This window comes from Myodes glareolus, chromosome 7 (genome assembly GCF_982192425.1).
Source record: "Myodes glareolus chromosome 7, mMyoGla1.1, whole genome shotgun sequence".
Lineage (NCBI taxonomy): Eukaryota > Metazoa > Chordata > Mammalia > Rodentia > Cricetidae > Myodes > Myodes glareolus.
In genome coordinates this window covers 16799525-16821792 of record NC_142032.1, presented here as the reverse complement: position 1 = coordinate 16821792, position 22268 = coordinate 16799525, and the positions used below count along the sequence as shown (strand labels likewise).

Here is a 22268-nt window from a genome sequence, read left to right as displayed (position 1 = left end):
GCACCAAGCCAAAAGGCAGAAGTCTTCATAGCCTTCTCCTGTACCCATCTTGTTGACCAGAAAGACCATGCACCGGAAATACCAACTGCTTATATCAATCATTTTTCATACCTTGATCCTTATCAAAGTTGAGACTTGGGCTTTGGGCTGGGGATTTATCTCAATGGTACAGTGCTTGCCTAGTATACACAAGGCCCTGGTTTTGGACCCCAGAACCGTGGGAATAAATTAAAAAGTAGCTAAGGTACTTTCTGACGTGTGCTTGTGCTTCTGGCTGGGGCTGTGGATGAGCTAGTAGAGAACTTGTTCAGCACACACAAAGCCCTGGTCTGACCCCAGCCGTGTGTATAGTGGGCACAATGCTGTATGCCTAGAGCTGCAGAACTTTGGAGATGAAGGTAGGAGGGTCAGAAGGTCAAGATCATCCTCTACCACACAGCAAGGTGGAAGCCAGCACAGTCGAAACGAAACTGTCTCAGAAGAGAATGTGCATACGTGCATACACATACACACACACACACACACGCACGCACGCACGCACACTTTCCATTTTTGTGTTTTTATGCGTGCTGGAGATTGAACTCGTGGCCTTGTACATACCAAGCACATGCTATACCATGGCTGACCCCTGAGACAAGACTGATGCGGTTTGAGTTTTTACATTACATGTGTTCACGCGCACCTCCTATTTGCCTCCCCACAGTTGCCATTCTTTTAAAGGAATTTATCACAGTTTATTTAATTCTTCGTGTGTGTGTGTGCAGAGACCAGAGGACAACTCACAAGGGTCGGTTCTCTCTTCACCGTGTGAGTCCCAGGGACTGAGCACGGGTCATCAGGCTTTGCCTGCTGAGCCACATTGCCAGCACCATCATTTTAATTCTTTAATTGGTTTGCATTTATTGTCCATGATATAAAATAACCCATACTTAGCTTTAAGTGACAAACCTCCAAGCACCATTCTGAAAGCCTCTGTCTCCTTTTCTACTGCCTAAGTTCTCCTGGTAAGTTCTTGATGATTATCTCCAGGTGTAAGCCCCACTCTGTGCCATGATTTATCGTTTGATTGGAAGCCTAGCCTTTGATGGCTGAACTATCTCTCCAGACCTCCGTGCCATGTTTCAAATGTCTACTTTACACCTTGAACCCCAGCACTTGGAAGACAGAGGCAGGCGGATCTCTGAGTTTTAGGTCAGCCTGGTCTATAGAGCAAGTTTCAGGACAACCAGGGCTACACTGAGAAACCCTGTCTCAAAACAACAACAAAAACTGACAAATTTTATACATTTATTGTGTGTGCACATGCATGCATGTGGAGGTCAGAGGACAACTTTGAGGAGTGGGCTCTCTCCTTCCACCATGTGGGTCCCAGGGATTGAACTTGGATCATCAGGCTTGGCAGCAAGCACCTTTACCAGCTGAGCCATTTCAGCAGCCCCATGTGGTCATTTTGATGGCTGTGTAGTAGACCTCCTCGTGAATGGTCCTTTGCTGGCTTAACCGCTTTCCTAGTGTTGAGTATCTGGGTTGCTTCCAGGGCTGAACTATTACGATCAGTGCTGGTTATAAAAATCTTTGAACAAATTACTTTTTTATTTCCCTAGGATATGGTTCCAAAAGTGGGATTATCTGATCAAAGGGTGTGAACAGTGTTGTGGTTTTTCTTACATAACCCAGGGATCTTGGGGCTGCTTGTTCACCAGCAGCATAGGAAGAAAGCTGCCTTTCCCTTTACAAACCCCTAAGAAGATCACTGACTAAAAGGGTGTTTTGTACCTAAAGTAAACAAACCACACCAATTGCTGACAACCCAGAGCTTGAGAGTTCCTCACTGCCAGAGGCAGGCTGCTCTCTTTGCTCCCCACCTGTGGTTGCCCTGGGGTCATGCTCAGTCTCTGCCTCTTCTATATAGGAGCCTGACTGTGTTCTGAATTCTTTGGGTTTTGTTTGTTTTTCAATACAGGGTTTCTCTGTGTAGCTGTGGAACTTGCTCTGTAGACCAGGCTGACCTCAAACTCAGAGATCTGCCTGCCTCTGCTTCCCAAGTTCTAGGGTTAAAGGTGTGCACCACCACTGCCCAGCTGATTCTAATTTCTTTAGCATTTATTTTATAGCGCCTATAACGTGACAGGTATTATTTATGCACGTTATAGACATGAAGTCATTTCCCCTTTTAGTAAGTTCAAAGGAAGATTCTACGAGGAAACTGAGTTATAGAGGAATTTACTGACTGTCACATAGCTACTAGACTGCCAACTTGGGACATCTTGGAATTCAATTATCAACCTCTGGCAGTATTCGCCTGACTGAGGACAGTCCTTCTGCATATGGCTCCCTTTTCTGGGTCCTGTCTTAGTTCCAGCAGCCTCTGCACCAACGAAGAAAATCTAAAGCTTCTAATGTTTCAGACATTGTGTTCATCTTCCAGCTGTGTCTTTATCATATACACCCACCCTACCATTGGGCTAAGCACTTTTACATATTCTTATCTCTCTCTTTTTTTAAGATTTTATTTTTTATGTATACATAAATTTTTTATTATTTTATATTATTATTATATTATTTATATATTTTCATTATAATTTTATTTTTCAATAAAAATTATTTTTATTATAATTATTAATTAATAATAATTAATGATAATGTTATATTATTTATATATTTTTATGTGTACATGTATGCCTGAATACATGTATACCACATGTGTCCCTGGTGCCCACAGAGGTCAGAAGAGGGTGTTGAAACCCCTGGAACGGGAGTGACAGAAGTCATACACCGTGTGGGTGTTGGGAAACTGAACTCAGTTCCTGAACAAGTGCTTTTGACTGCTGAGCCATCTCTCCAGTCCCCTCATTTCTTAATCTTTACCATAACAAAGCAGATTCATATTTCCATCTGATAGAGGAGAAAACCAATTATCAGAAAGGTTTAAGTGTGTTACCCAGGGCCACACAGCTTGTGGAGAAGCAGACAGAGAATTTAATCTGTCCACTAACCATCAGTGTCTTGGGTCTCTCTGCTCACACTTGGTTCCTTTCTAGATCTCTGGGACTTCATTCTTTACCTTAGTGCCTGACTCCTTGTCCTGATTAGTTTCCTGAAACTCTACAAATATGAAAGCGAAGTCATTTAGTTTAGCTCAGCTTTTCATGGCTACCGTCATCAGACTGGCTTTATTGGGACTGTGATTACCATACAAAGCTTTAACTTTATCATTTACTTTCTGGAACTGAGGGCCACTCCTCGAGAGAGAGGCCCAAATAGTCCACACCCCTTTGGTACCTGCCAACTGGGTTCCTACTTCCTATCAGAGGATCTTCAGTTAGTTTACCAAAGCAGGCCATGGGTAGATTCTGATTCCAGCAAAGAGACCACACCCCTCCACTCAGTTTTGTGCTTCCTATTTCTCCAGGTGGAATGTCTGACTCATAACTCAGGTACCTTCCGGGGAGTGGCTTTTTCCAATCCCGGCACACAACTGAACAAGCCCCAAATCCCCTGAGCATACATTATATTATTATGTATTTCCACCAAGAATGAGAAAAGTTACTCCCCTCAGCTCTAGCAAACTTGGCTGAGAGCACCAGCTTCAGAAACTGTGACTGATAAGTTGATTGACTGTGTATTTGTGTTTGAGCATCTTTTTGGGTGCACACACACATTGTGCAGCCATGTTGGATGCATGATTTTTTGTGGGAAGCATATGCAGTATCGATACACATTTGTATGAACTGGGGATAGAACCCAGCTGATAGAGTGCACGCCTAGAGAGCACTATCTCTACCACCACAAAAATGTTTGTACATCTAAAACTAAAATAATGAAGATTTTTTTTTATCTATTTGGATGAGTGAGACAGCAGTGTGACCCTCCAAGTTTGTGTGTGAATGTTTGTACATTTTATGTAGAAGTTGAACAAAAGGCTGCTTAGAAAGATTTTCTAGCTGGGTGGTGGTGGTGCATGCCTTTAACCCTAGCACTCAGGAGACAGACATAGGTGAATCTCTGTGAGTTCGAGGCCAACCTGGTCTACAGAGATAGTGCCAGGACAGGCTCCAAAGCTACACAGAGAAACCCTGTCTCGAAAAACCAAAAAAGAAAGAAGGAAGGAAGAAAAGGAAGAAAGAGAGAAAGAAAGAAAGAAAGAAAGAAAGAAAGAAAGAAAGAAAGAAAGAAAGAAAGAAAGAAAGAAAGAAAGAAAGAAAGGTTTTCTAGCTGGGCAGTGGTGGTACACGCTTTTAATCCTAGCATTTGGGAGCAGAGGCAGGCGGATCTCTGTGAGTTCAATGCCAGCCTGGTCTACAGAGTGAGTTCAAGGACAGCCAGAGCTACACAGAGAAACCCTGTCAGGAAGAGAGAGAGAGACAGAGACAGACACACAGAGAGAGACAGAGAGTCAGAGAGAGAAAGGGAGGGAGGGAGGGGGAGAGAGAGAAAGAGAGAGAGAGAGAGAGAGAGAGAGAGAGAGAGAGAGGGAGAGAGAGAGAGAGAGAGAGAGGGAGAGAGAGAGAGAGGGAGAGAAATTCTAAGCCCAGAGCATTAAGAAAAGAGAAATTCTAAGCCCAGAGCATTAAGAAAAGAACAACTTGGAAAAGAAACTGGACAGGGGAGGTGAAGTGGAAAGCAAAATACAAAAGAGAATCAGGTCTGAGATTTCATAACTAAGAGGAATGTCATGGCAAGCCAGAAACACTCACCAATTCAGACTGGTGTGCAGCATTCAACAAAACCTGCTTCAGCCCGGGACAAGCACGGTAAGTTGGAGTTGGAAAGTATATGCTGACTGGAAGGATCTGGCCTCTGTTTCAAGAGCAAGGGGTTGGAGAACCTGGTAGAGTATTCCATGTCCTCTAACTCCACAGGTCCTGGGCCCCAGGTGGCCCCACCAGTCCTTTGACTTCTCTAGATGGAAGAGAGTTTGACATCGGTAATTTGGGCTCCAGGAATCTCTGTGCTTTCTTGCCCATTGTCTCTCATCTTTTGTCTCATTATCTTTTTGCTCCCAAGAAGCTGCTCAAAGGTTTTCAAAATTTGAAGATTTCGCTGACTTTAGAGGGATGCAGAAAAAAAGGAGAGGGGAGCTTCTGGGGTGGGGTGGTAGTTTTTGCTGAGACTGCACACTCCCTATCCTTTCCTGGTTCCTCCTTGCAGAGGTCCTTAGGCAAGAAAGATCTGTTACAGGAAAGCCAAGAAGAACGTGGGGTTGGATTAATGGCCATCCTGCACCAGGGCAGTATGTGAGCCTTGAAGTACAGATGTGGACTGGGAAGGGAGGATGGAGCATGAGCTAGGACTGACTGAAGGGCATAGAAACAGAAAATAACAAGATGAAGTGGAGATATAGGGGCAGCTTCTCTCTTTCAAAAGGCTGCCTCCTGGAAGGAGTGCCCTAGAGAGGCAGATGCCCAGATGAGCTGGGAGAGAGGACAGGTCCTCCAAGCCCCCAGTAAGAGGCAATAAAGATGGACTCCAGTGAGCAGGCAGCCCTAGATCTCTGGGCCCTACAGTTGGAGACCTCACCTCATTGAGGGGTTATTAATAGGGAGTTTGTCTGGTGTCAGGGCGCAGACATAAACTGCATTAGCATTACCCCATAATCTTATTTACTAAATGCTCATGCCGTTCAGTCTCCTGTAATTGCATTGGGAAGATGCAATATTTATGAAAGGGGAGAAGGGAATGTCACTGCTCATCTTGGCTCTGCAGTAAAAATCCAGGGACTGAGGAGGAGTCAGGGGCTTACCAATTTAGGCATCGGTGTCTTATAGGCTCTGAGTGACCCTGCTAGCTTAGTACCAGCCCAAGGTTTCCTTCTAACTTTCCTGGAACCTTGGGTAGCAGCCTGGGATTGCAGGAAGAAGCAGTGACCATTTTTTCACATTGCCTTATTTCTCCCAAGCAGATGCTTCAAGTTCTGGAATCTTGGGTTCTTACCTGTGTCCTCTTATACCTGGGTAGGGTCCTCTCCTAGCTTCCTAGGACACCTCTCAAAGGAACACGCCGAACTTGCAAAGTTGGCAGACTGCTGAGAACTGAGCCCACTTCGTCACATGCTCACACAAACTCAATAGGGTACTCCATTGGTCAGTGGCCTGCTTCTCCAGCCTCGGGCTGCCCTAGGTCCTCCGAACTAGGTAGGGACACCCGGAACCCGGTACAGAAGAGAGCCCCAGACAAGTGTGTGGGAAGGAGGGATGCCCCCCCCCCCAATCAGCTCCCTCACCACAGTCCCATTAATCACAGAGTCAGTTCAGTTGGGGATCCCTGGCTCCCAGAGCTGCACACAGCCTGCGGGACAATGGGATTATTTCCGGGGGGAGAGGCTGCCTCGGGCCGGGGCTCAGGCGGCTGTGCCTCCTTCCTTCAATCGGTCCCTCGGTACCCTCCGAGCGCCTGCGGCGGCCGGGACGGGTGGCAGAGCGGACGCGGGTGGCGCGCGGGTGGCAGGGCTAGGCCGACCTAATTCAATTAGCTGTGCGGCCAGAGCTTCCTTGTAACTCTGGGCCCGCGGGGCTCCGGCTCCCCACAGCTGCTCTTTGTGCTCAGACCCCATGCATATGCATTCAATCGCTACCCTCCTGGGTTCCCCCACCCCACTACTGGCACCTGCGACTCGCCCGGCCTCTGCCCTCCTCCTGTCCCTTCCAGGCGACCTTGGCCTGCTCCGAAAGTTGGGAAAGTAATAATTGTAAATGAGTTCAACGTCAACCTTTTTGAGTGAGATTACAGAGAGAAGATGGGGGTGTCTGTCTGTCTGTTTAATGAATCTTAGCTGGAAGGTCTTTGCGAGTACCTGTAGGTCTGCAGGAGTGCCGCGGTGTGCATCTATCATCACGCGCCAATGCAGTGACTCTCACAGGGGTGTGTGTATGGAGAGGGGTTGGTTTAGTTTTGTTCTGGTCTGAACCGAAAGAATGCAACTGAGTGAACCGGCAGGTATCCGTTTATGGAGCCAAAGGAAAAAGTGTATGAGTAATCCCAGCCCTTGGGATGCTGAGGCAGGAGAACCACTGTGAGTTGGAGGCTAACCTGGCTAGGGAGACCCTGTCAAGAAAGGAGAAACCAAAATTTTTTTTTAACGTGTCTGCAGGTCCACACTGGAAGGACTATCTGCACACTTGTGTAGAGTGTAAGTGGGTCTGTGTGTCTGCCTGTGGGACGGTGTTTGAATCCCATCTGTGTTTTGCTGTTCATGTATAAACTGTGGTTGCCTGTGCAGTCAGACGCCACGAGGAATTTATTGCCACACGAAATAACTACCAATAGCAGCTATCTCTTCACCCTTCAATACTTTTCTGCTGAAGACATAACTTGGAGAGTTCGTTTCTAATCCAAATTACAGCTCAGCTCTTATTTTGGAGGCTGCTTCCTGGGTGTGCCAGCCTCCAGCCTCCTGCACTGGGGTACTGGCCAGCTTTCCTAATTTTCCCCTTCAAGCACACCCGTCCACCCCCCCCCCCCCGCATATGTCTGGAGTGGCCTGGGAACCATTAGACCTGCCCATATGATAGCTCAGAGCTTCAGGGCACCTCCAGAGTCTTAACTCCGCCTCTCTGGAATCTCCCTGGACTCTCTGAAGGAACTCAGGTTTCCCAGATCTGCAAGTATCTGACCATTCTCCTCTGAACCCTGAGAAAACCATGCTCTCAGACGAACTGAACCGAGGAATCGGTGTTACTCTGCAGAAGAAGTCAGAGAGTGGCTTGAGGTCCACAAAGGAAGTTTGCCAGCCTCAGGTGTCACAGAGATTGGCTCTTAGCAGATGATGCAGCCAGTCCCCCACCGGAAGGTGTGTCAGCTTGCGGATGGTGTGCCCTAAGGACTCTTCCCCTTCTCTCACATCTTAACCTGGGATGCACCCCAGATACTCTCTGCTGTGTAATCACTACCCTGCAAACTCACATGGCCAATGGAGTGGATGCCTAGGATGGGGGGAGTTGATCTTGGATCCCAGGCTGAACTTCCCTTCTGGGCTCAATGGTGACAAGCTGGACTCTCTTGGGGGAGGCTATCCTATGGAGGGCAGGGTCAAGGAAAGCTGTTCTGCCCTGAATATTCTCTCAGACCACTTAAGGCTTTATCCTTTTTGGGGTTTGGGCATCCTGGGAGGAGGCTTAGTATCAAAGATATCCTAGTCCAAAGCATTTTTGCACAGATTCTCTTGGGGAGAAATTTGTCAGGAAAAAGCAAGAAGAAGGCTTAGTTTGATGCCAAGGATGAATGACACCAAGGAAGGACCCTGTTCCAAAGAGATCTACCTGCCCGGCTTTGATGGGCCTAATGGGAAGAGAAAATTTCAGGTGACGACTCAGTTGTAACCTAGTGAACAGGAAGATGTCCATCTATCCCTCCATCTCTTTGTCCTCTGCCTATTCAAGGTCCCTCCCCTAATGGGGCGGGGAGTGTCAGTCCTAATATTGGAAGGCTGTTAGTCTCTCATTTTATGATTTAGTGGAGGTTGTGATTAAGTGGGGGCTTATGGAGGACTGACCTGGAATCCCCCCCATACCTGAGGAAGATTCATTGATTGTGGTTGGAATAACCTGTCTTGCTCACTCTCCTTTTCCTTCCAATCTAGGTACTAGAGATTGCCACCCACCCAAACTCACCTCAAGTAAAGTGCCCTTCTCTGTGTCTTTGAGGCCCCTAATCACTGACAGTTCCTGTCTTCTGGAAGGGGACAGTCCTGGTCCCTTTACTGAGGTAGATAGGCAAGGTAAAGGACCACCTCTAGGATACAGACCCAACTCCCCCCCATTTTACATATCCCTCTACACCTTCTCAGCACTCTTCTTTCTCTGCCCCGCCCCCTTCCACCTTAGACCCAGATGTGGCCATTGCCATGACAACTACACTAGCAAATAAGACCTCTTCCCCACAGCCCACAGATACCAAACTTGACACCATTACTCTGCTCATTTGTACACATACACACACACACACACACACACACACACACACACACACACGTATGCCACATCAGATAGGACTGCAGTAGAGACAGACACATCAACTCTGTTCTAGCAACCTCACAGCACGTCCAAGCTCGCTGTCACACACTTCCTTAGGTGACAATGTGGCTGCAGAAATAACCCAGACTCCCTCTTTTTCTCCTGCTGGTCTTGCCAATGTTTCACTTTGGGTGTCATCAGTATGACCCGGTGCCTGATCTAGCACAGGCGATAAATATTCATGGAAGAAAACATTTTAAATTACCCCTTAAAGACATGCCCAGGACATCTGCACATGCTGCCGGCCCTCACCGCTAGACTTCCACACCCAACTTTGCCATACAGTCCCACAAACACAAAGTAATTAAGTTACCACACATATCCCTAAGCCAAAGCACAACCTCTGGCCCAGGGGTCTCTCCCACTGGAAGCTGTTGGGATCCAAAGAGGACTCCCTCCGGTGCCTCCCCTTCTCTCTCTCCTCCCCCAGCCTTGGTTCCAGCTGCTCCCCTTTTAATTGGAGGTACTTCTTTATCTGCAGGCAAGAGGGAGCTGGTACTGAGGGGCACGATTGCCAGGTGGCCTCAGGAGGACTAGAGAGAAGGGTCTGAAGCTCACCTAGACAAGATGCAAGGCAAGAGCCAAATTTAGCATTGAGGAAGTACCTTGTGATAAGTGGGCTCTGAAAGCAGCATTGTTGTCTAGGCTGCCTCTTCCCAGCATTCAGTGCCTGGGTTTGCTAAGGGTGCATCACAAAAATTGCATCACAGTTAGGAGGGTTAGTGGAAAGATCATTTCTGTGGTCGAGGACATCACAGGTGATCTGTAGGTCCTGCTTCCTCGCCCTCCCTCCTCTTCCCTAGCAGGGCTACTCTGGAAGGTGAGAGAAACTGCGTCAGGAACACAGATGCTATACCAAATGAACAGTGAGCTCAGGTAACTCTGCTGCGAGGAGAAGCAGAGGGACCAGAGCTCAGCAAATCCAGATCTTCTGGTCTCTTCTCCCTAGACAGGGATTGAGGTGGTCTTTCCCAGCAACCCCAGGACAAACACCAGCACCGAGGACTTACAGAACAACTCCAGCCCTCCAGGACTGGACTGGGATAAAAATTGACTCAGAAATAAGTTGGGGAGGCAAGGGAAAGCCAAGCACCCCTGGGCTGCTGCCGTTTGTTAGCTACACAGTCTTAGTGGGTTGTTGTGACCTCTGCCAACATTTGCCTGGGCCAACAGGAGTTAAGTATAACTGGTGCTAGATCTGAAGAGGTGGGGCCAGCAGGTGTCTGGAGTTGGGAGAGGCAGGAGAGGAAGGCAATAGGACCAGGAAGGCAGAGCAATGGAGGGAGAGGGAGGGCAAGTATGAGAGAGATTGAAATGGCTTCTACAAAGGCCTCAGAGGGACAAAAAGGTGTTGCTCTGAAAATGACTAAGAAGGACAGTTATAACTGTGGCAGGCAGAACTGTGGTTAGATTAGCAGAAAGCAGAAGCAAGACCTCTGGGCTCCAGCCCCAAAGAAGCTACAGGGTCCTCTGCCATAGTTTTGAAGCTCAAACAGAAGTAGTTTTAGGTGTTAGCGTCCCAGAGCAATCCTCTTCTGTCTGTGGAACATTAAACAAATTTGTTTTTTACTTAAAATGGCATAGAGGGGGCTTTGGTGATTGACAGCATTTGATGCTCTTGCAGAGGACCAGGATCCAGTTCCCAGAACCCCCATGGTAGCTCACAAACTCCCATAACTTCAGCTTCAGGGAATCACACACCCTCTTCTGGTACAAGATGTGCACGTGATACACATATACACATGCAGGCAAAACACTCATATATATAAAATAAAATAAATAAATCTAAAGAAATTAAATGACATATAACTCATATTTCATATTTTTCAGACTTTAAAGATGCACAATTCAGCGACTTTTAGAATACTCATGAGTTTTACAGCCATCACCACTGTCTAATGTCAGAAAGTTTTAAGCATTCCCCAAAGAAGCTCTGTCCTCAGTTCTCCTAGCCCTGGCAACCACCACCAACCTACTTTCTGTCCTGTGGAGTGCTCTATCTTGGCCACTTTACACACTATGTAATATGTGTGCCCGTGTGCCCAGCCTATTTCACTTAGTATTACATGCTAGGTTCAGCTGCATCATGATATGAGCAAGCACTCACTCCCCTTTTATGGTGGGATAATGTTCCATTTTATGGCCCTATCACATTCTGTTTATTTGTTCGTCAGTTGATGGACAGATGGAATGGTCTGTGCTTTCTAGTACTGCTGTGGACACTCATTCAGCTTTATTAGGTATAAATATGGGGCCATTCCCATCTACTTCTTAGGACTGTTAAGGGTTTTAATGAGTGTGTGATGTGGTATCTGACACAGTAGTTTCTCAGAAAATAATTATGCTTCTTTCTAGTCTAGATCTTTCAAAACAAAAGGAAGGAAGAACAGGTTCAGACAACTTCCCAAGTAAGTTATGGAACTGTATGGGCCAAGGTATGGAGTAGAACCTGGACGGGTGGAGTGAGGAGCAAAGACTGGGCAGCAGGGTGAAGCTCTGTTCTCCTGGTTTTGTTTGGAGTTCACCAACAGCTGCCAGCTTCATATCTTAAATGAGCATTTGCCCTCCTGGCTGGAGGGTCAGCTAGAGCATTTATCTTCGAGAGATGGCACTGAGTTTCTAGTTATCCAGAATACTTTCTGACTTATCCTTCTTAGTTTATCTGACCTGTGTAGAGAATGTAAGTTCTCTGAGGTCGGAACACTTTGCTGTCTCTCCACAGTGCCTAGAAAGTGCCAGGCACATTTTAAGCGCACACATATTTGTTCATTTATCATTCAGTCACGATGAGCATATTTTATTTGCCGAGGCTGTGCTGGGAGGGGGGCAGAAGTAATATATAAGGCATTTCCTGCCTCTGAGAACTGCTCCTCAAGTGAAGGTGACAGACAGAAGTGGCCAAAACAAATAGATTACAGTGGGACTTGGTGAGCTGAAATGCAGCTCTCACACGTTCGCATTTTGCTTGTTAGAGACCCCAGCCCAGAAGGCTGAGTAGGAAAGGGACCTGAAATAGATCAGAAACACAGCATATGCTTTTCCATCCCAGAACGAGGCTTCTAGAGGGAACAGACCTGTCCCTACTGGAGAGGAGGAGGAGAGGAAACAGAAGGGAGTTTCCTCCTCAGTCAGGCAGCCGAGGCAAAACTTTGTAAGGGCCCCCATTTGTCCTGGGTGCCGTCCCTGGTCCTAGTCCCTCCAGCTCCAGCCCCCAGAGCCTTAAGACCCAAGTCCCTCCCCAATAATTCTAAAAACAAAGAAATAACTCCTCCACACAGCAGTTCCAAAGCTGGCAAAAGCCAGCCCTGGCCTCTGAGGGTTGGAAAACAATACAAACCCAGTGGCATTCATTCGGACCCCATAGGAGTTGCTTCTTGGCACATTTGTTTATTCAAAACGAAAGGGGAGCCTTGAGGAATGGGCACCCTGGTACAAACCCCAAACCAAGCCTTTGATTTGTGCCTGCTTTTCGGGGTTGACTCTTTCCTTAAATTCTCTAAAGAGGCCGAGTCTGAGAAGCTGCTAATTTTTATAACAATATATAGCCAGCTGCTCATAGGACCTGTTTTAAAGGACAAGCCTGAACTCACCGTCCTGCCTCGGGGCCTGGGCTCCATACCTGGGGAGTAGACAGTCTTCTACTTTCTAACAAGCTGGACTTGAAGTTGCAGTAAATCGCCTGGTTGAGTGACAGGTGTTTCCCAGCTCAGCCCTTGGGGAGATTCTCAAGTTGGGCAGGACACCTGTCCCCAGGGGAGTGGTGGGCTGGACTCCTTTGGCCCTGTTCAAAGTGTGTGTGGGGGTTCCTTCCAGACCCGGGAAAGGGCTCAGATTTCCCTCTCCTTGGGTCCGTCTGTTTGTCCGTCTCTGGGAATGTCTGCTTGGTGTTCTTTTCTTCCTCTCGCTCTGGTTCTCCTCTTTTCTCCTCGCTGGAACTACTGGGAGCCCTGATCTCGTTCCTCCTCTCTCTCTCTCTCTCTCTCTCTCTCTCTCTCTCTCTCTCTCTCTCTCTCTCTCTCTCTCTCTCTCTCTCTCTCTCTCTCTCTCTCTCTCTCTGGCTCCGGCATCTGTCTGGGCTCCTGGCCTCCTTCTCCCCCTCCCTTCCCCTCCCCCGCGCTGTCATTCACCCGGCTCCTCTCCACGCACAGCCAATGGAGAGACCCGGCCGAAACAGCAAGGCTCGCTCGCTCAGGGCTTTTTCGCCCGGTGATTGATGTCCCAGAGTCAACGGCGAGCGAGCAGCCGGAGAAGGGAAGGAGAAGCCGGAGAGGGGAAGAATACAGCTCCCTCTCTCTCCCTCCCCTCCCCCCTACTTTGGCCCTTCTGCGCACTTCGCCTTCAAGTCTCAGCGCAGCCTGGAGCCGCGGTTGTGTCGGCGCCTCTGTTAGCTGCCCGGGTAGTCCAGAGCAGCGAGCGTCCGCGCCCGGGCCCCCACGTGGGGCCGGGGCCAGCATGGAGCACCTGGGTCCCCACCATCTCCACCCGGGCCACGCAGAGCCCATCAGCTTCGGCATCGATCAGATACTCAACAGCCCGGACCAGAGCGGCTGCATGGGGCCGGCTTCGCGCCTCCAGGACGGAGAATACGGCCTTGGCTGTTTGGTCGGAGGCGCTTACACTTACGGTGGCGGGGGTTCAGCCGCTGGGGCGGGGGCCGGAGCTACAGGAGCTTATGGCGCTGGTGGTCCAGGTGGTCCCGGCGGCCCGGCGGGCGGCGGCGGCGGTGCCTGCAGCATGGGCCCACTGGCCGGCTCCTACAATGTGAACATGGCCTTGGCGGGCGGCCCTGGTCCCGGCGGCGGCGGCGGCGGTGGGGGCGCTGGGGGCGCGGGGGCGCTGAGCGCTGCGGGGGTGATCAGGGTGCCCGCTCACAGGCCGCTGGCCGGAGCGGTGGCCCACCCCCAGCCCCTGGCCACTGGCTTGCCTACTGTACCCTCCGTGCCTGCGGTGCCGGGTGTCAACAACCTCACGGGCCTCACCTTCCCCTGGATGGAGAGTAATCGCAGATACACAAAGGACAGGTTCACAGGTGAGTCCGGCCCGCGCGCGCCCTGCCTGGCCGTGGCTCCGGCTCTGTGCTACCCCTACCCTGCTTGGTGGCTTCTTGAAGCTCTTTCTGAGCACCAGGTTGCCTAGCGCCTCTGTACGCGTTCCCCAAGTTCAATTGACTGCAGGATTCAATGCGCTAAGAATCGCTAAGCTCGAAGAGTTCCTAGGCAGGGGCTCTTCTGTCTCTACTCTAGGACCCCGTTTGTAGAAACAAAACTTGGTCCCCTCTCGGGATCCCGGGGGGCCCAGGCAGGTAGAGGGTAGAGGGCTGTAGATTCAGTAGCACCTTCTGTCAACAGTTGAGGCTTGCAGGTCGGAGAAAGCACGCCATGTGAGCATAATGTTTTTCTGTCCTGGCTGCTGTTTAGTGAAGCAGGCCAAGAGCCCCAGAACTGGGCACAGGAAAAGATTCTCCAACCTCTCGTCCCCCATTCCACACACATACACGTACTTGGGTGCTCTCAGCTCTAGTACGGGTAAAGGCCTGAAGGCCGGGTGAAGGAGCCCAGCCAACCAGCTTTCTTCTCGGGTCAGTGGCTGCAGCACGGGACTGGGCCGCTCTTCGTTTTCTCTCTCGCTATCGGTCCCAGGGGTCCGCTCTCCTATTTCTGGGATAAATAATGCACCCGCGTGGCTAGCGAGTTGGCTAAAGGACAACGCCCGGGACCCGGGACTAGTATACACTCGGTGGCGACCAACTGCTGGGTTCTCTGCGGCTGGTTCCCCTCTGCCCCAGCTCCCGGCCCCAGCTCTGGTGTGCCCTCTTTCCCCAGCGCTCATTTCCCGCTGGTTCCCTTTAGATGTCCCCGGATCCTGAGACTGTGAGCCGTCCCAGGCAGGTTCATGCCTGAATTCGCACTCGCATCTGTTAGGAACTGGTCCCCAGTTAGCTGTTGGACTTTAAAGAGGAGAGGTAGGAGGTTTAGGTCCCTGCTTGTGCCTGGGACTACCCAGGCAAGTTCCATGCCTTAACTGTGAAGGTGTGTGTGTGTGTGCTCGCGAGTGTGCACGCGCGTGTGTGTTCATATGGAAAGAACAGTCTACAGCTAGACCTGTCCAGGCAACCCCAAGTTGCACTAGCCCCCCCTCCGTTTCTGTTACAGACAGCAGAGGCAGAGAGACTGAGGCCCTGGACAGACTTTGGGACCACAGTAGAAATGTCTTTGTGCTCACTGTGGGGCATCCAAGAAGGATCCTTGGTCGGGGGATGAGGGGGAGGGGGACTCCAGCGAGACAACAGAAGTCCTCTCATGAGGAAAGAGACAGGGCCTCGGCCCTTTCTCACTGCCCTGCTTAGCCCAAACTGTCTTGAAGGGCTTTACTGGAATTCATACTATGAGCCTACTGTTTCGTGTGTGTGTGTGTGTGTGTGTGTGTGTGTGTGTGTGTGTGTGTGCGCGCGCGCGCGTGTCCTACAGTGAGCCTACTATACAAAAGGTATCTGGCACAGGCTTACTCTGGGGAGACACAGTCAACCCAATCTGAAGGAGGTCCTGAGGGAGTGTATGGCCATAGTCCTGTGTTGGCCTGTGGCCTGTCTAGGTATGCATTTTTGTCTGTGGGAGAACAGACTTGAAAGTTTGTAGCTATGTCTGCTGTGTGAGTGTGGGGTTGTGACCAAGACTCAGAAAGGGACTTAGAGGCTGGGCCTCTTACTTTTGAGTGACCCTTTTAAGTTTAGTGACTGAGGCTAAAGAAGCTGTCCCTAGGTGGGGGAAAGGGGACCCACAGGGGAAGCGATAGGATCTCCGAAGCCCCAGGTTAGGGAGATTTCTGAAGTGGTGGCTTGGGGAGGCATCAGCCTGGCGGGCAGCGGGGAGCTCTTTGCATCCCGGGCTCAGAGTAGGGGGTTGAGGGGAGGATTGCTGCCTTGCTTGTAGGGGGTCTAACCGCTGCGCTGTGACTCGCGGGGTGTCGGGCCTGGGACGCCTCCTGACGCTCTGCCGCTTGCCTCTGCCGTCTGTCTGTCTCCCGCTCCAGTGGCCCTCTCACCCTTCACTGTAACACGCCGTATAGGTCACCCCTATCAGAACCGGACGCCACCTAAGAAGAAGAAGCCGCGCACATCCTTCACACGCCTGCAGATCTGTGAGCTGGAAAAGCGCTTTCACCGCCAGAAGTACTTGGCTTCGGCGGAGCGCGCTGCTCTGGCCAAGGCGCTCAAAATGACCGATGCGCAGGTCAAAACCTGGTTCCAGAACAGGCGGACGAAATGGAGGTGAGCTCGCAGGGCAGATCGGTCGCGGCGGAGCAGGCTTTCTCTGCCTCTCTCAGGTGGCACACACAACTTCTGCTTGTTGGTTTCCGTTCGGTTTAGACAAGTGGGCTCCCAGAGTCACCCTGGGACTGCAAACAATGGAGGGCCGTAGACTGGTGGGCTGGAGAATCCGGGACGTGTTTTAAGAGACGCTTCGGGGCTTTCTAGACAGTACACTCTATCCGTTGTAGACGCGGTTGGTTTCTGCCTCTGAGACCAACAGGCCTATAGACCAGTCTATGCATCCGGACTTCTGTGCTCAGTGAGTCCTTTAGGGACTTTTTGACTACCCAGCCTGCCTTTACTGGGTGGAACCTTCCTTGACCCTGTGACTTGGAGACAGAATGACCCGCGCCAGGTTTCTGCGCTCCAGCCGGACTCTCCTCGGAGCGTCTGGGGCCCGGGACCGCCGGCTGCCGCTACTTACAGCTTCCTCCCCTGGCGCTTGAGCTCTGCGCATTCGTCCCCCATCCTAGAAGGGGAAAATCAATCTGCGCCGGCTGTGGCGGGGATTCTCGAGTCCCACTGAAAGGGGGGGATCAATTAGGAGCAGATGGGTGTGCGTGAGAAAGAAAGAGACATTTTCCCTTCTGACATACGACAACAGCACTTACCACACTCTCGCTTTTTATTTTTCCGAGTGCATACGCCTCGACCTTCCTCGTCTTCTGCTCCCCTTTCCCACCGATTCTCATGAATATTAAGAACTACACACTTTAAGCAGCTTTATTCTCTGCTCATACCCAATCTTTCTCCAGAAGCACCTTCTCGCGCCTTTCCGCACACCTCGTCCACATTCTGGTTTCGCCTGTGCTGCTGAGAGTCTCTCAGTTCAGACCCTGGGGAGGTGTGTGGCAGGAGTCTGGGCAAAGTCGGCGCCGCTCCGGGCGGGCCTGGGACGGGAGGAAGGAATTGGAGTTTCCTCTTTTTCTGAATGGAGGCGAGGAATCTGCCCGGGATTCCGCCTTCGAGGCCACAAAGGAAGCCCTGGCCCTGCGAGTCGGCTGCCCCCCACCAACATTCCTGTGGCTGGGGAAGGAGTGGGGAAAGAGGCTTCAGACCTTTGGAAAACTAGTTAAGAGAGAAGCCAGGCTAGCTGAGGAGGGTGGCTGATGCTCTCCAAGCTAAGGGTGGTGGGAGCCTGGAGAAGGGGTGTGCGTGTAGAAAGTCGTCCACAGACAAGGAGAGAAACTTAAACACAAAGGAAAGGAACCAAGATACCCCATTTCAGAAGAAAATAAATATGGTTTAAGGGAGGACGGGGATGGGTGAGAGATGCAAGAAGCCTGTGTGAAAAGGAAGATATCAGATTATTTAGAAAAACATGGTTCAAACAAAGTCCCCTAATTCAGAGAAAACGAAGGGGCAGAGAGGAAACACGGGGATAAGACAGCATGAAGGGAAACACTTGGACAGTTTAAAATCCAGGGAAGATGAGAGACAGAAAGACAAGGAAAAGTCAGGAAGCCTCTGTGTGAGCAGGCAGGCAGCCGCCTGGCCTCGGGAAGAGTCGAAGGCTTCAAGCGGCTTCATCGATCGCCTACAAATTGCTTCTGGAGGCCCCGGGGACTCCCATTAGGTCTGTCCACCTTAGAGACAGACGTTTGATCTCAGTTGACAGGGTGGAGGGGCGGCATTAAATGGAATAAGTGAGTCATTGCCTCCCAAGACCGCCTGGGAGGAAGCTAGTAGGTCCAGCGGGAGCCTAGGGGCACAGGATTTGGCTCAGGAAGTCTGAAGCCTGGGCCAGGCTGGAGGAGAGGAGGAGAAGACATGTCCTTCTGCTGGTCCTCCCTCTGTGTCCTTTGGACTTGGGATAGCACCTGGTCTTGGGATATACTAGCCATCCGTGGCGAGCCAGTGAGAGTGTAGGCACTCTGCGTTAATGGGGGAGGCCCAGCAGGTTAGGCTCGGTGGACTTTACCACTGCTCCTTTAGGGATACTTGTGCTCCATCCATTTTTGGGGTTTCCAAGTGGGTTTTTTTTTTGTCATAATCAAGACCCCCAACAGTGGAGAGTGCATGAAAGGGGCCCACACAGGAGCTGAGGGGTGCATTAGGGGTTATCTCTTGGGAACCTGCGCGCAGGCGCAGGAAGAGGGTTAGAGTCTTGGCTGGTAACAGCTTGTTCCCAATGCAGGAGGCAGACAGCAGAGGAGCGTGAGGCTGAGAGGCAGCAGGCGAACCGCATCCTCTTGCAGCTGCAGCAGGAGGCCTTCCAGAAGAGCCTGGCCCAGCCCCTGCCCGCAGATCCACTGTGTGTGCACAACTCTTCGCTCTTTGCCCTGCAGAACCTGCAGCCATGGTCTGACGACTCCACCAAAATCACTAGCGTCACGTCGGTGGCTTCGGCTTGCGAGTGAGCCTACACCTCCACCCAGTGGGATCCAAGCCCAGTTGAGAGCTATCTGGAGAACCAAAACTCTCTCTGCCCTTTTTGACTTACAGTCAGGAGGGGGATGTGGCTTCTCTGGTGTGGCTCCCAAGCGCCTCCTCCACACACCTGTGGGCACTGTTCTGTCTTCGATGGAAGAGGGCTGCGGAGAGAGGCAGAGACATCTTCCCAGAAGCCTGTGTGATCCTGCCCCACTCGAACTCAGAATCCTCTCCGTTTTCCTCTATTTCATGTTATTCTGATTTTAATATGGGACAGAGAGACCCAAGGGAAGTGGGACTTGGAAGGGCTTCTGGGATCCCCAGCCAGCTATCTGTAGAAATCTGGAAACGGAAACGCAGGTGATAACATTGTCCCTCCAGGTGCCACATACATAGGGGCCCATTGCAGAGTAACACACACACACACACACACACACACACACACACACACACACGATCTTAGCAATGACCCTTGCTGTTAGGCATAGTCCAGGGTGACTCAGACTCACAGCATGGACCTCCTCTTACGCAAACACAAGGCCATAGTCACACTGTGACACACCAGCCCACACACAACAGCCAAACTTGGCCTGGCAGGCCCTCACATCAGTGCAGTACCCAGGTATGCACAGACAGGCTTTCACACAAATTCAGCCCATTTCTCCAGATCCTGTTTGGGGAGGGGGGTAAGTTATGCACTTATAAGGTGTTTTCTGTGTAATCATTTTATAAAGTGCTTGTGTAATTTATGTGGAAAGAGAATAAAACCCTCCGGTTCAGGAGTCGGGGCGTCTGCTCCTTGCCGAGTCCAGCATTGTGTAACTAGTTGGGTTTGGTGCAAGCTGGGTCTGAAGAACCAGCATCTAGTACTTGAGCTTGGGGGATTTATGGTTGGGTAAGCTTCTCAGGCCTTGGAGAGAGGGAGACTGAAGGTGGGGAGAAGGTGAAGCTGAGGGGGCATCAGGCTTATCCTGAGACTGCTAGCATTTGAGAGCATGGGAGAGGCATCTGGGGGGGGAGTTTGTTTGTAGTAACCTGGGCAATCAGGGTGTTACTGCTGGTAAATTCTTGAAATGATATTTGAAGATGTGATTATGTTTGCGGTTTTAGTGTAAAAATGTATTTCTCCTTAGGTTGCAAATCAAAACTATCATTGTATTACAACAGTGGTGTATGTGTGTGTGTGTGTGTGTGTGTGTGTGTGTGTGTGTATGTGTGTGTGAGAGAGAGGGGGGGAGAGAGAAACTGAGACTGTTTGGGTAATTTTATGATTCCCATTTTTCTGATTGTATAAATCATGCTAATGTGTGTGAAAGTCCACATTAGTCTTGCTCCGTGACTATTTTTGTGATAAACGTGTGTTTCTGATGGTGTGTCATCTCTAATTGTGTGACTTTGGTTGTGTGTGAGGGACAACCGTGTATATCATATTTCAATTGTCCAGTCTGTACCATTTGTAACCATGACCATTTGTAACTGTGGGGCATGCAGATCGTTGTGGGAGGCTGTCCCTGCAGAGGAAAGTGTGTGGCTATGTTGAGAGTAGCCACACTTGGGTGCTGATGGTGTCTGTGGTGATAGGATTCCGAGACGAATGTGCAGGGACACTATGGGGTCCCCTGCTAGGAGATTCGAGACTACTTCCTTTCCAGCGAGCTGCAGAGGCCAGGGCACTGCACCAAGAATTATAGCCAGAATCTACTCTAGTTCTTTATCTGGACTCTCAATACCAGTCTGAACTATCAGTAATCTACAAAGATGGCTTTCCAAGGATCTCGGGGAGCCCTCAGACTACCCTGACCAGAACAGTAGTCCCGCACACTATAATTCTTGAGCTATTAGACCAACGGCAAAACAACAAGCTAGCTAATTTGGGCCTGTTTTTCTGGAAAACTCACTAGAAATGAAACTGAGTAGGAGACAGGGAGCCATTTCTTCGGAGAATTTTTGTAGGTGGGAAGTTAATGTGGTTGGGTCTGGGCAGGAGCTGTGTGCTCCAACATCACCAAAGCCACCGTTCTGCACCCTAGCTGTTGGCAGTCATGGAAGGTTGTAATACAGGGACAAAGAGCATAGCAGCCCCCCCCCAATAACCCACGGGAAAATAGACTAGGTGGGGGTGGGGGTTGATCTTTCACCTTCTCATCGGACCCTTGGTTCTGAGCAAAAGAGACATCTGGGTCCAGGAGATCTGGCCAGCTTTCCTAACAGGAGATGCTGAGGATTGACTCTGTGTTGGCCACCGAAGGAGCTCTGTATAGAGCAGGCACACATCATTCACAAGCCACAACACTGAACCAAGCAAAGTCCAGAAGCAACCTCATAGAACCTCGGAGAGTCTTTTGACTTGGACGGATCTGGCTGCCCTAGGTTCACTGCCATAGCTGTAGACCACCGGCTTTCTCTCTCCCAGCGTTTCTTCCATCTCCTCCATTAGTATCTTTGAGTATAGGATCCGAGTCCTCTGTGCAGGACCCGTGCCTTCTGAAAGCCTGGTTAACGTCAAGAGTATAGTATGACGCGTCTGGAGGACCCCGGATATTTCCTGGCCAGGCTGCCCAACTGAGTAGAGGTCCCAGGGCCCAAGCACAAAAGTCCCAAACTGACTTCAAGGCCAGACTCTCACCACTCTCGCCTTCTCTTACAGAGACAGAAAGCAAAATTGGGCACCCCCCCTCCCATGCCTGTTACTTTCGTCTTCATAGTTTTGCACTGGCACTCAAAACTGATGCAAGCCTGGAGCCTTAAGTCCCCGCTCCTCACCAATTCTATTTAGTTCGTCTGGGACTAGAGCATTGCCTATCCCGGGCTCATCCCTAGCGCTATGGCTGGTACGGGTGTCCACTGAGCTAACCACACCGCCTACGTGCTCCAGACCTCAGGATTTCGCTCTCTCCGAACCACTCAGGGATTCCCAGGCCCCGCATCAGGGGCATCAGACTCCAGGAAGAATCGGGATTCTTTGTTGCTGAGAAGCGACCCAGGACTTTCCCCTCTCCGCCGCCGAGAATTCGTTGGGCCCGAATCTCAGTGAATCCCGTGTGCATCGAGGGCTTCCGGAGCACTGCAATCACCTAGAAAATGATGACGCCGGCCAGGCCTGTACCGAGCTGCAGCACCGGTACTCTCTGTAGTGGGGCTGAAGTCCGGAAGGAGGGATTGTGAGGGTCAAGCAAGGCCCAGCACTCCAAGAAAAAATAAACTCAAAAACTCGCAGTTTTCAGTCACGTCTGCCAGAAACTCCATTTCTGATCAAAAATAGAAATGGAAAAAATATTATCTGAATAAATGTGTGCCAGGGTGTTGAGAGAGAAAAAAGAATTTACAAACTTGTCAGGGCAGAACGGCTTAATTTCTTCTTTGGTTAGAGAGAGCCTGTGGCACTGACCAAATCCCCAGCGTTTTCACCGGCGAGCCTCTGGCAGCGGCTGAGACTTCGTGCTCTGGGTGGAAGAGATTGACTGGACGCAGTCTGTGGCCCCAGGAACCCAGGCAGGGCTGGGGGCCAAAGGGCCCCCTAGTTGTGCAGTGGGTGTCACACCGAAAATCTGGCTCAACCTGTTAACTATAATAGA

At 50.5% G+C, this 22268-nt stretch overlaps 1 protein-coding gene across 2 annotated transcripts; it reads left to right on the top strand.

Moving 5' to 3' along the window:
- The first annotated feature begins 12908 nt into the window (after positions 1 to 12908).
- Positions 12909 to 19475, top strand: Tlx1 (T cell leukemia homeobox 1). 2 transcript variants are annotated; one of them, XM_085693986.2, is made up of 3 exons: positions 12909 to 14040; positions 16041 to 16278; positions 18458 to 19475. In XM_085693986.2, the coding sequence occupies exons 1-3, from the start codon at positions 13464 to 13466 to the stop codon at positions 18678 to 18680; spliced, it is 1038 nt and encodes a 345-aa protein (XP_085550112.1). In that variant the 5' UTR covers positions 12909 to 13463; the 3' UTR covers positions 18681 to 19475. The 2 variants fall into 2 exon arrangements, with proteins under 2 accessions (XP_085550112.1, XP_085550113.1); XM_085693987.2 differs by having other exon boundaries at positions 12913 to 14040; positions 16077 to 16278.
- Positions 19476 to 22268: the final 2793 nt, after the last annotated feature.

Bases quoted from the DNA above. Each gene is read 5' to 3' on its own strand.
- Tlx1 (XM_085693986.2), top strand. From the start codon at position 13,464: ATGGAGCACCTGGGTCCCCACCATCTCCACCCGGGCCACGCAGAGCCC. The intron at 14,041-16,040 runs GTGAGTCCGGCC...CTCCCGCTCCAG, and splicing joins CACAAAGGACAGGTTCACAG to TGGCCCTCTCACCCTTCACT. The intron at 16,279-18,457 runs GTGAGCTCGCAG...TTCCCAATGCAG, and splicing joins AACAGGCGGACGAAATGGAG to GAGGCAGACAGCAGAGGAGC.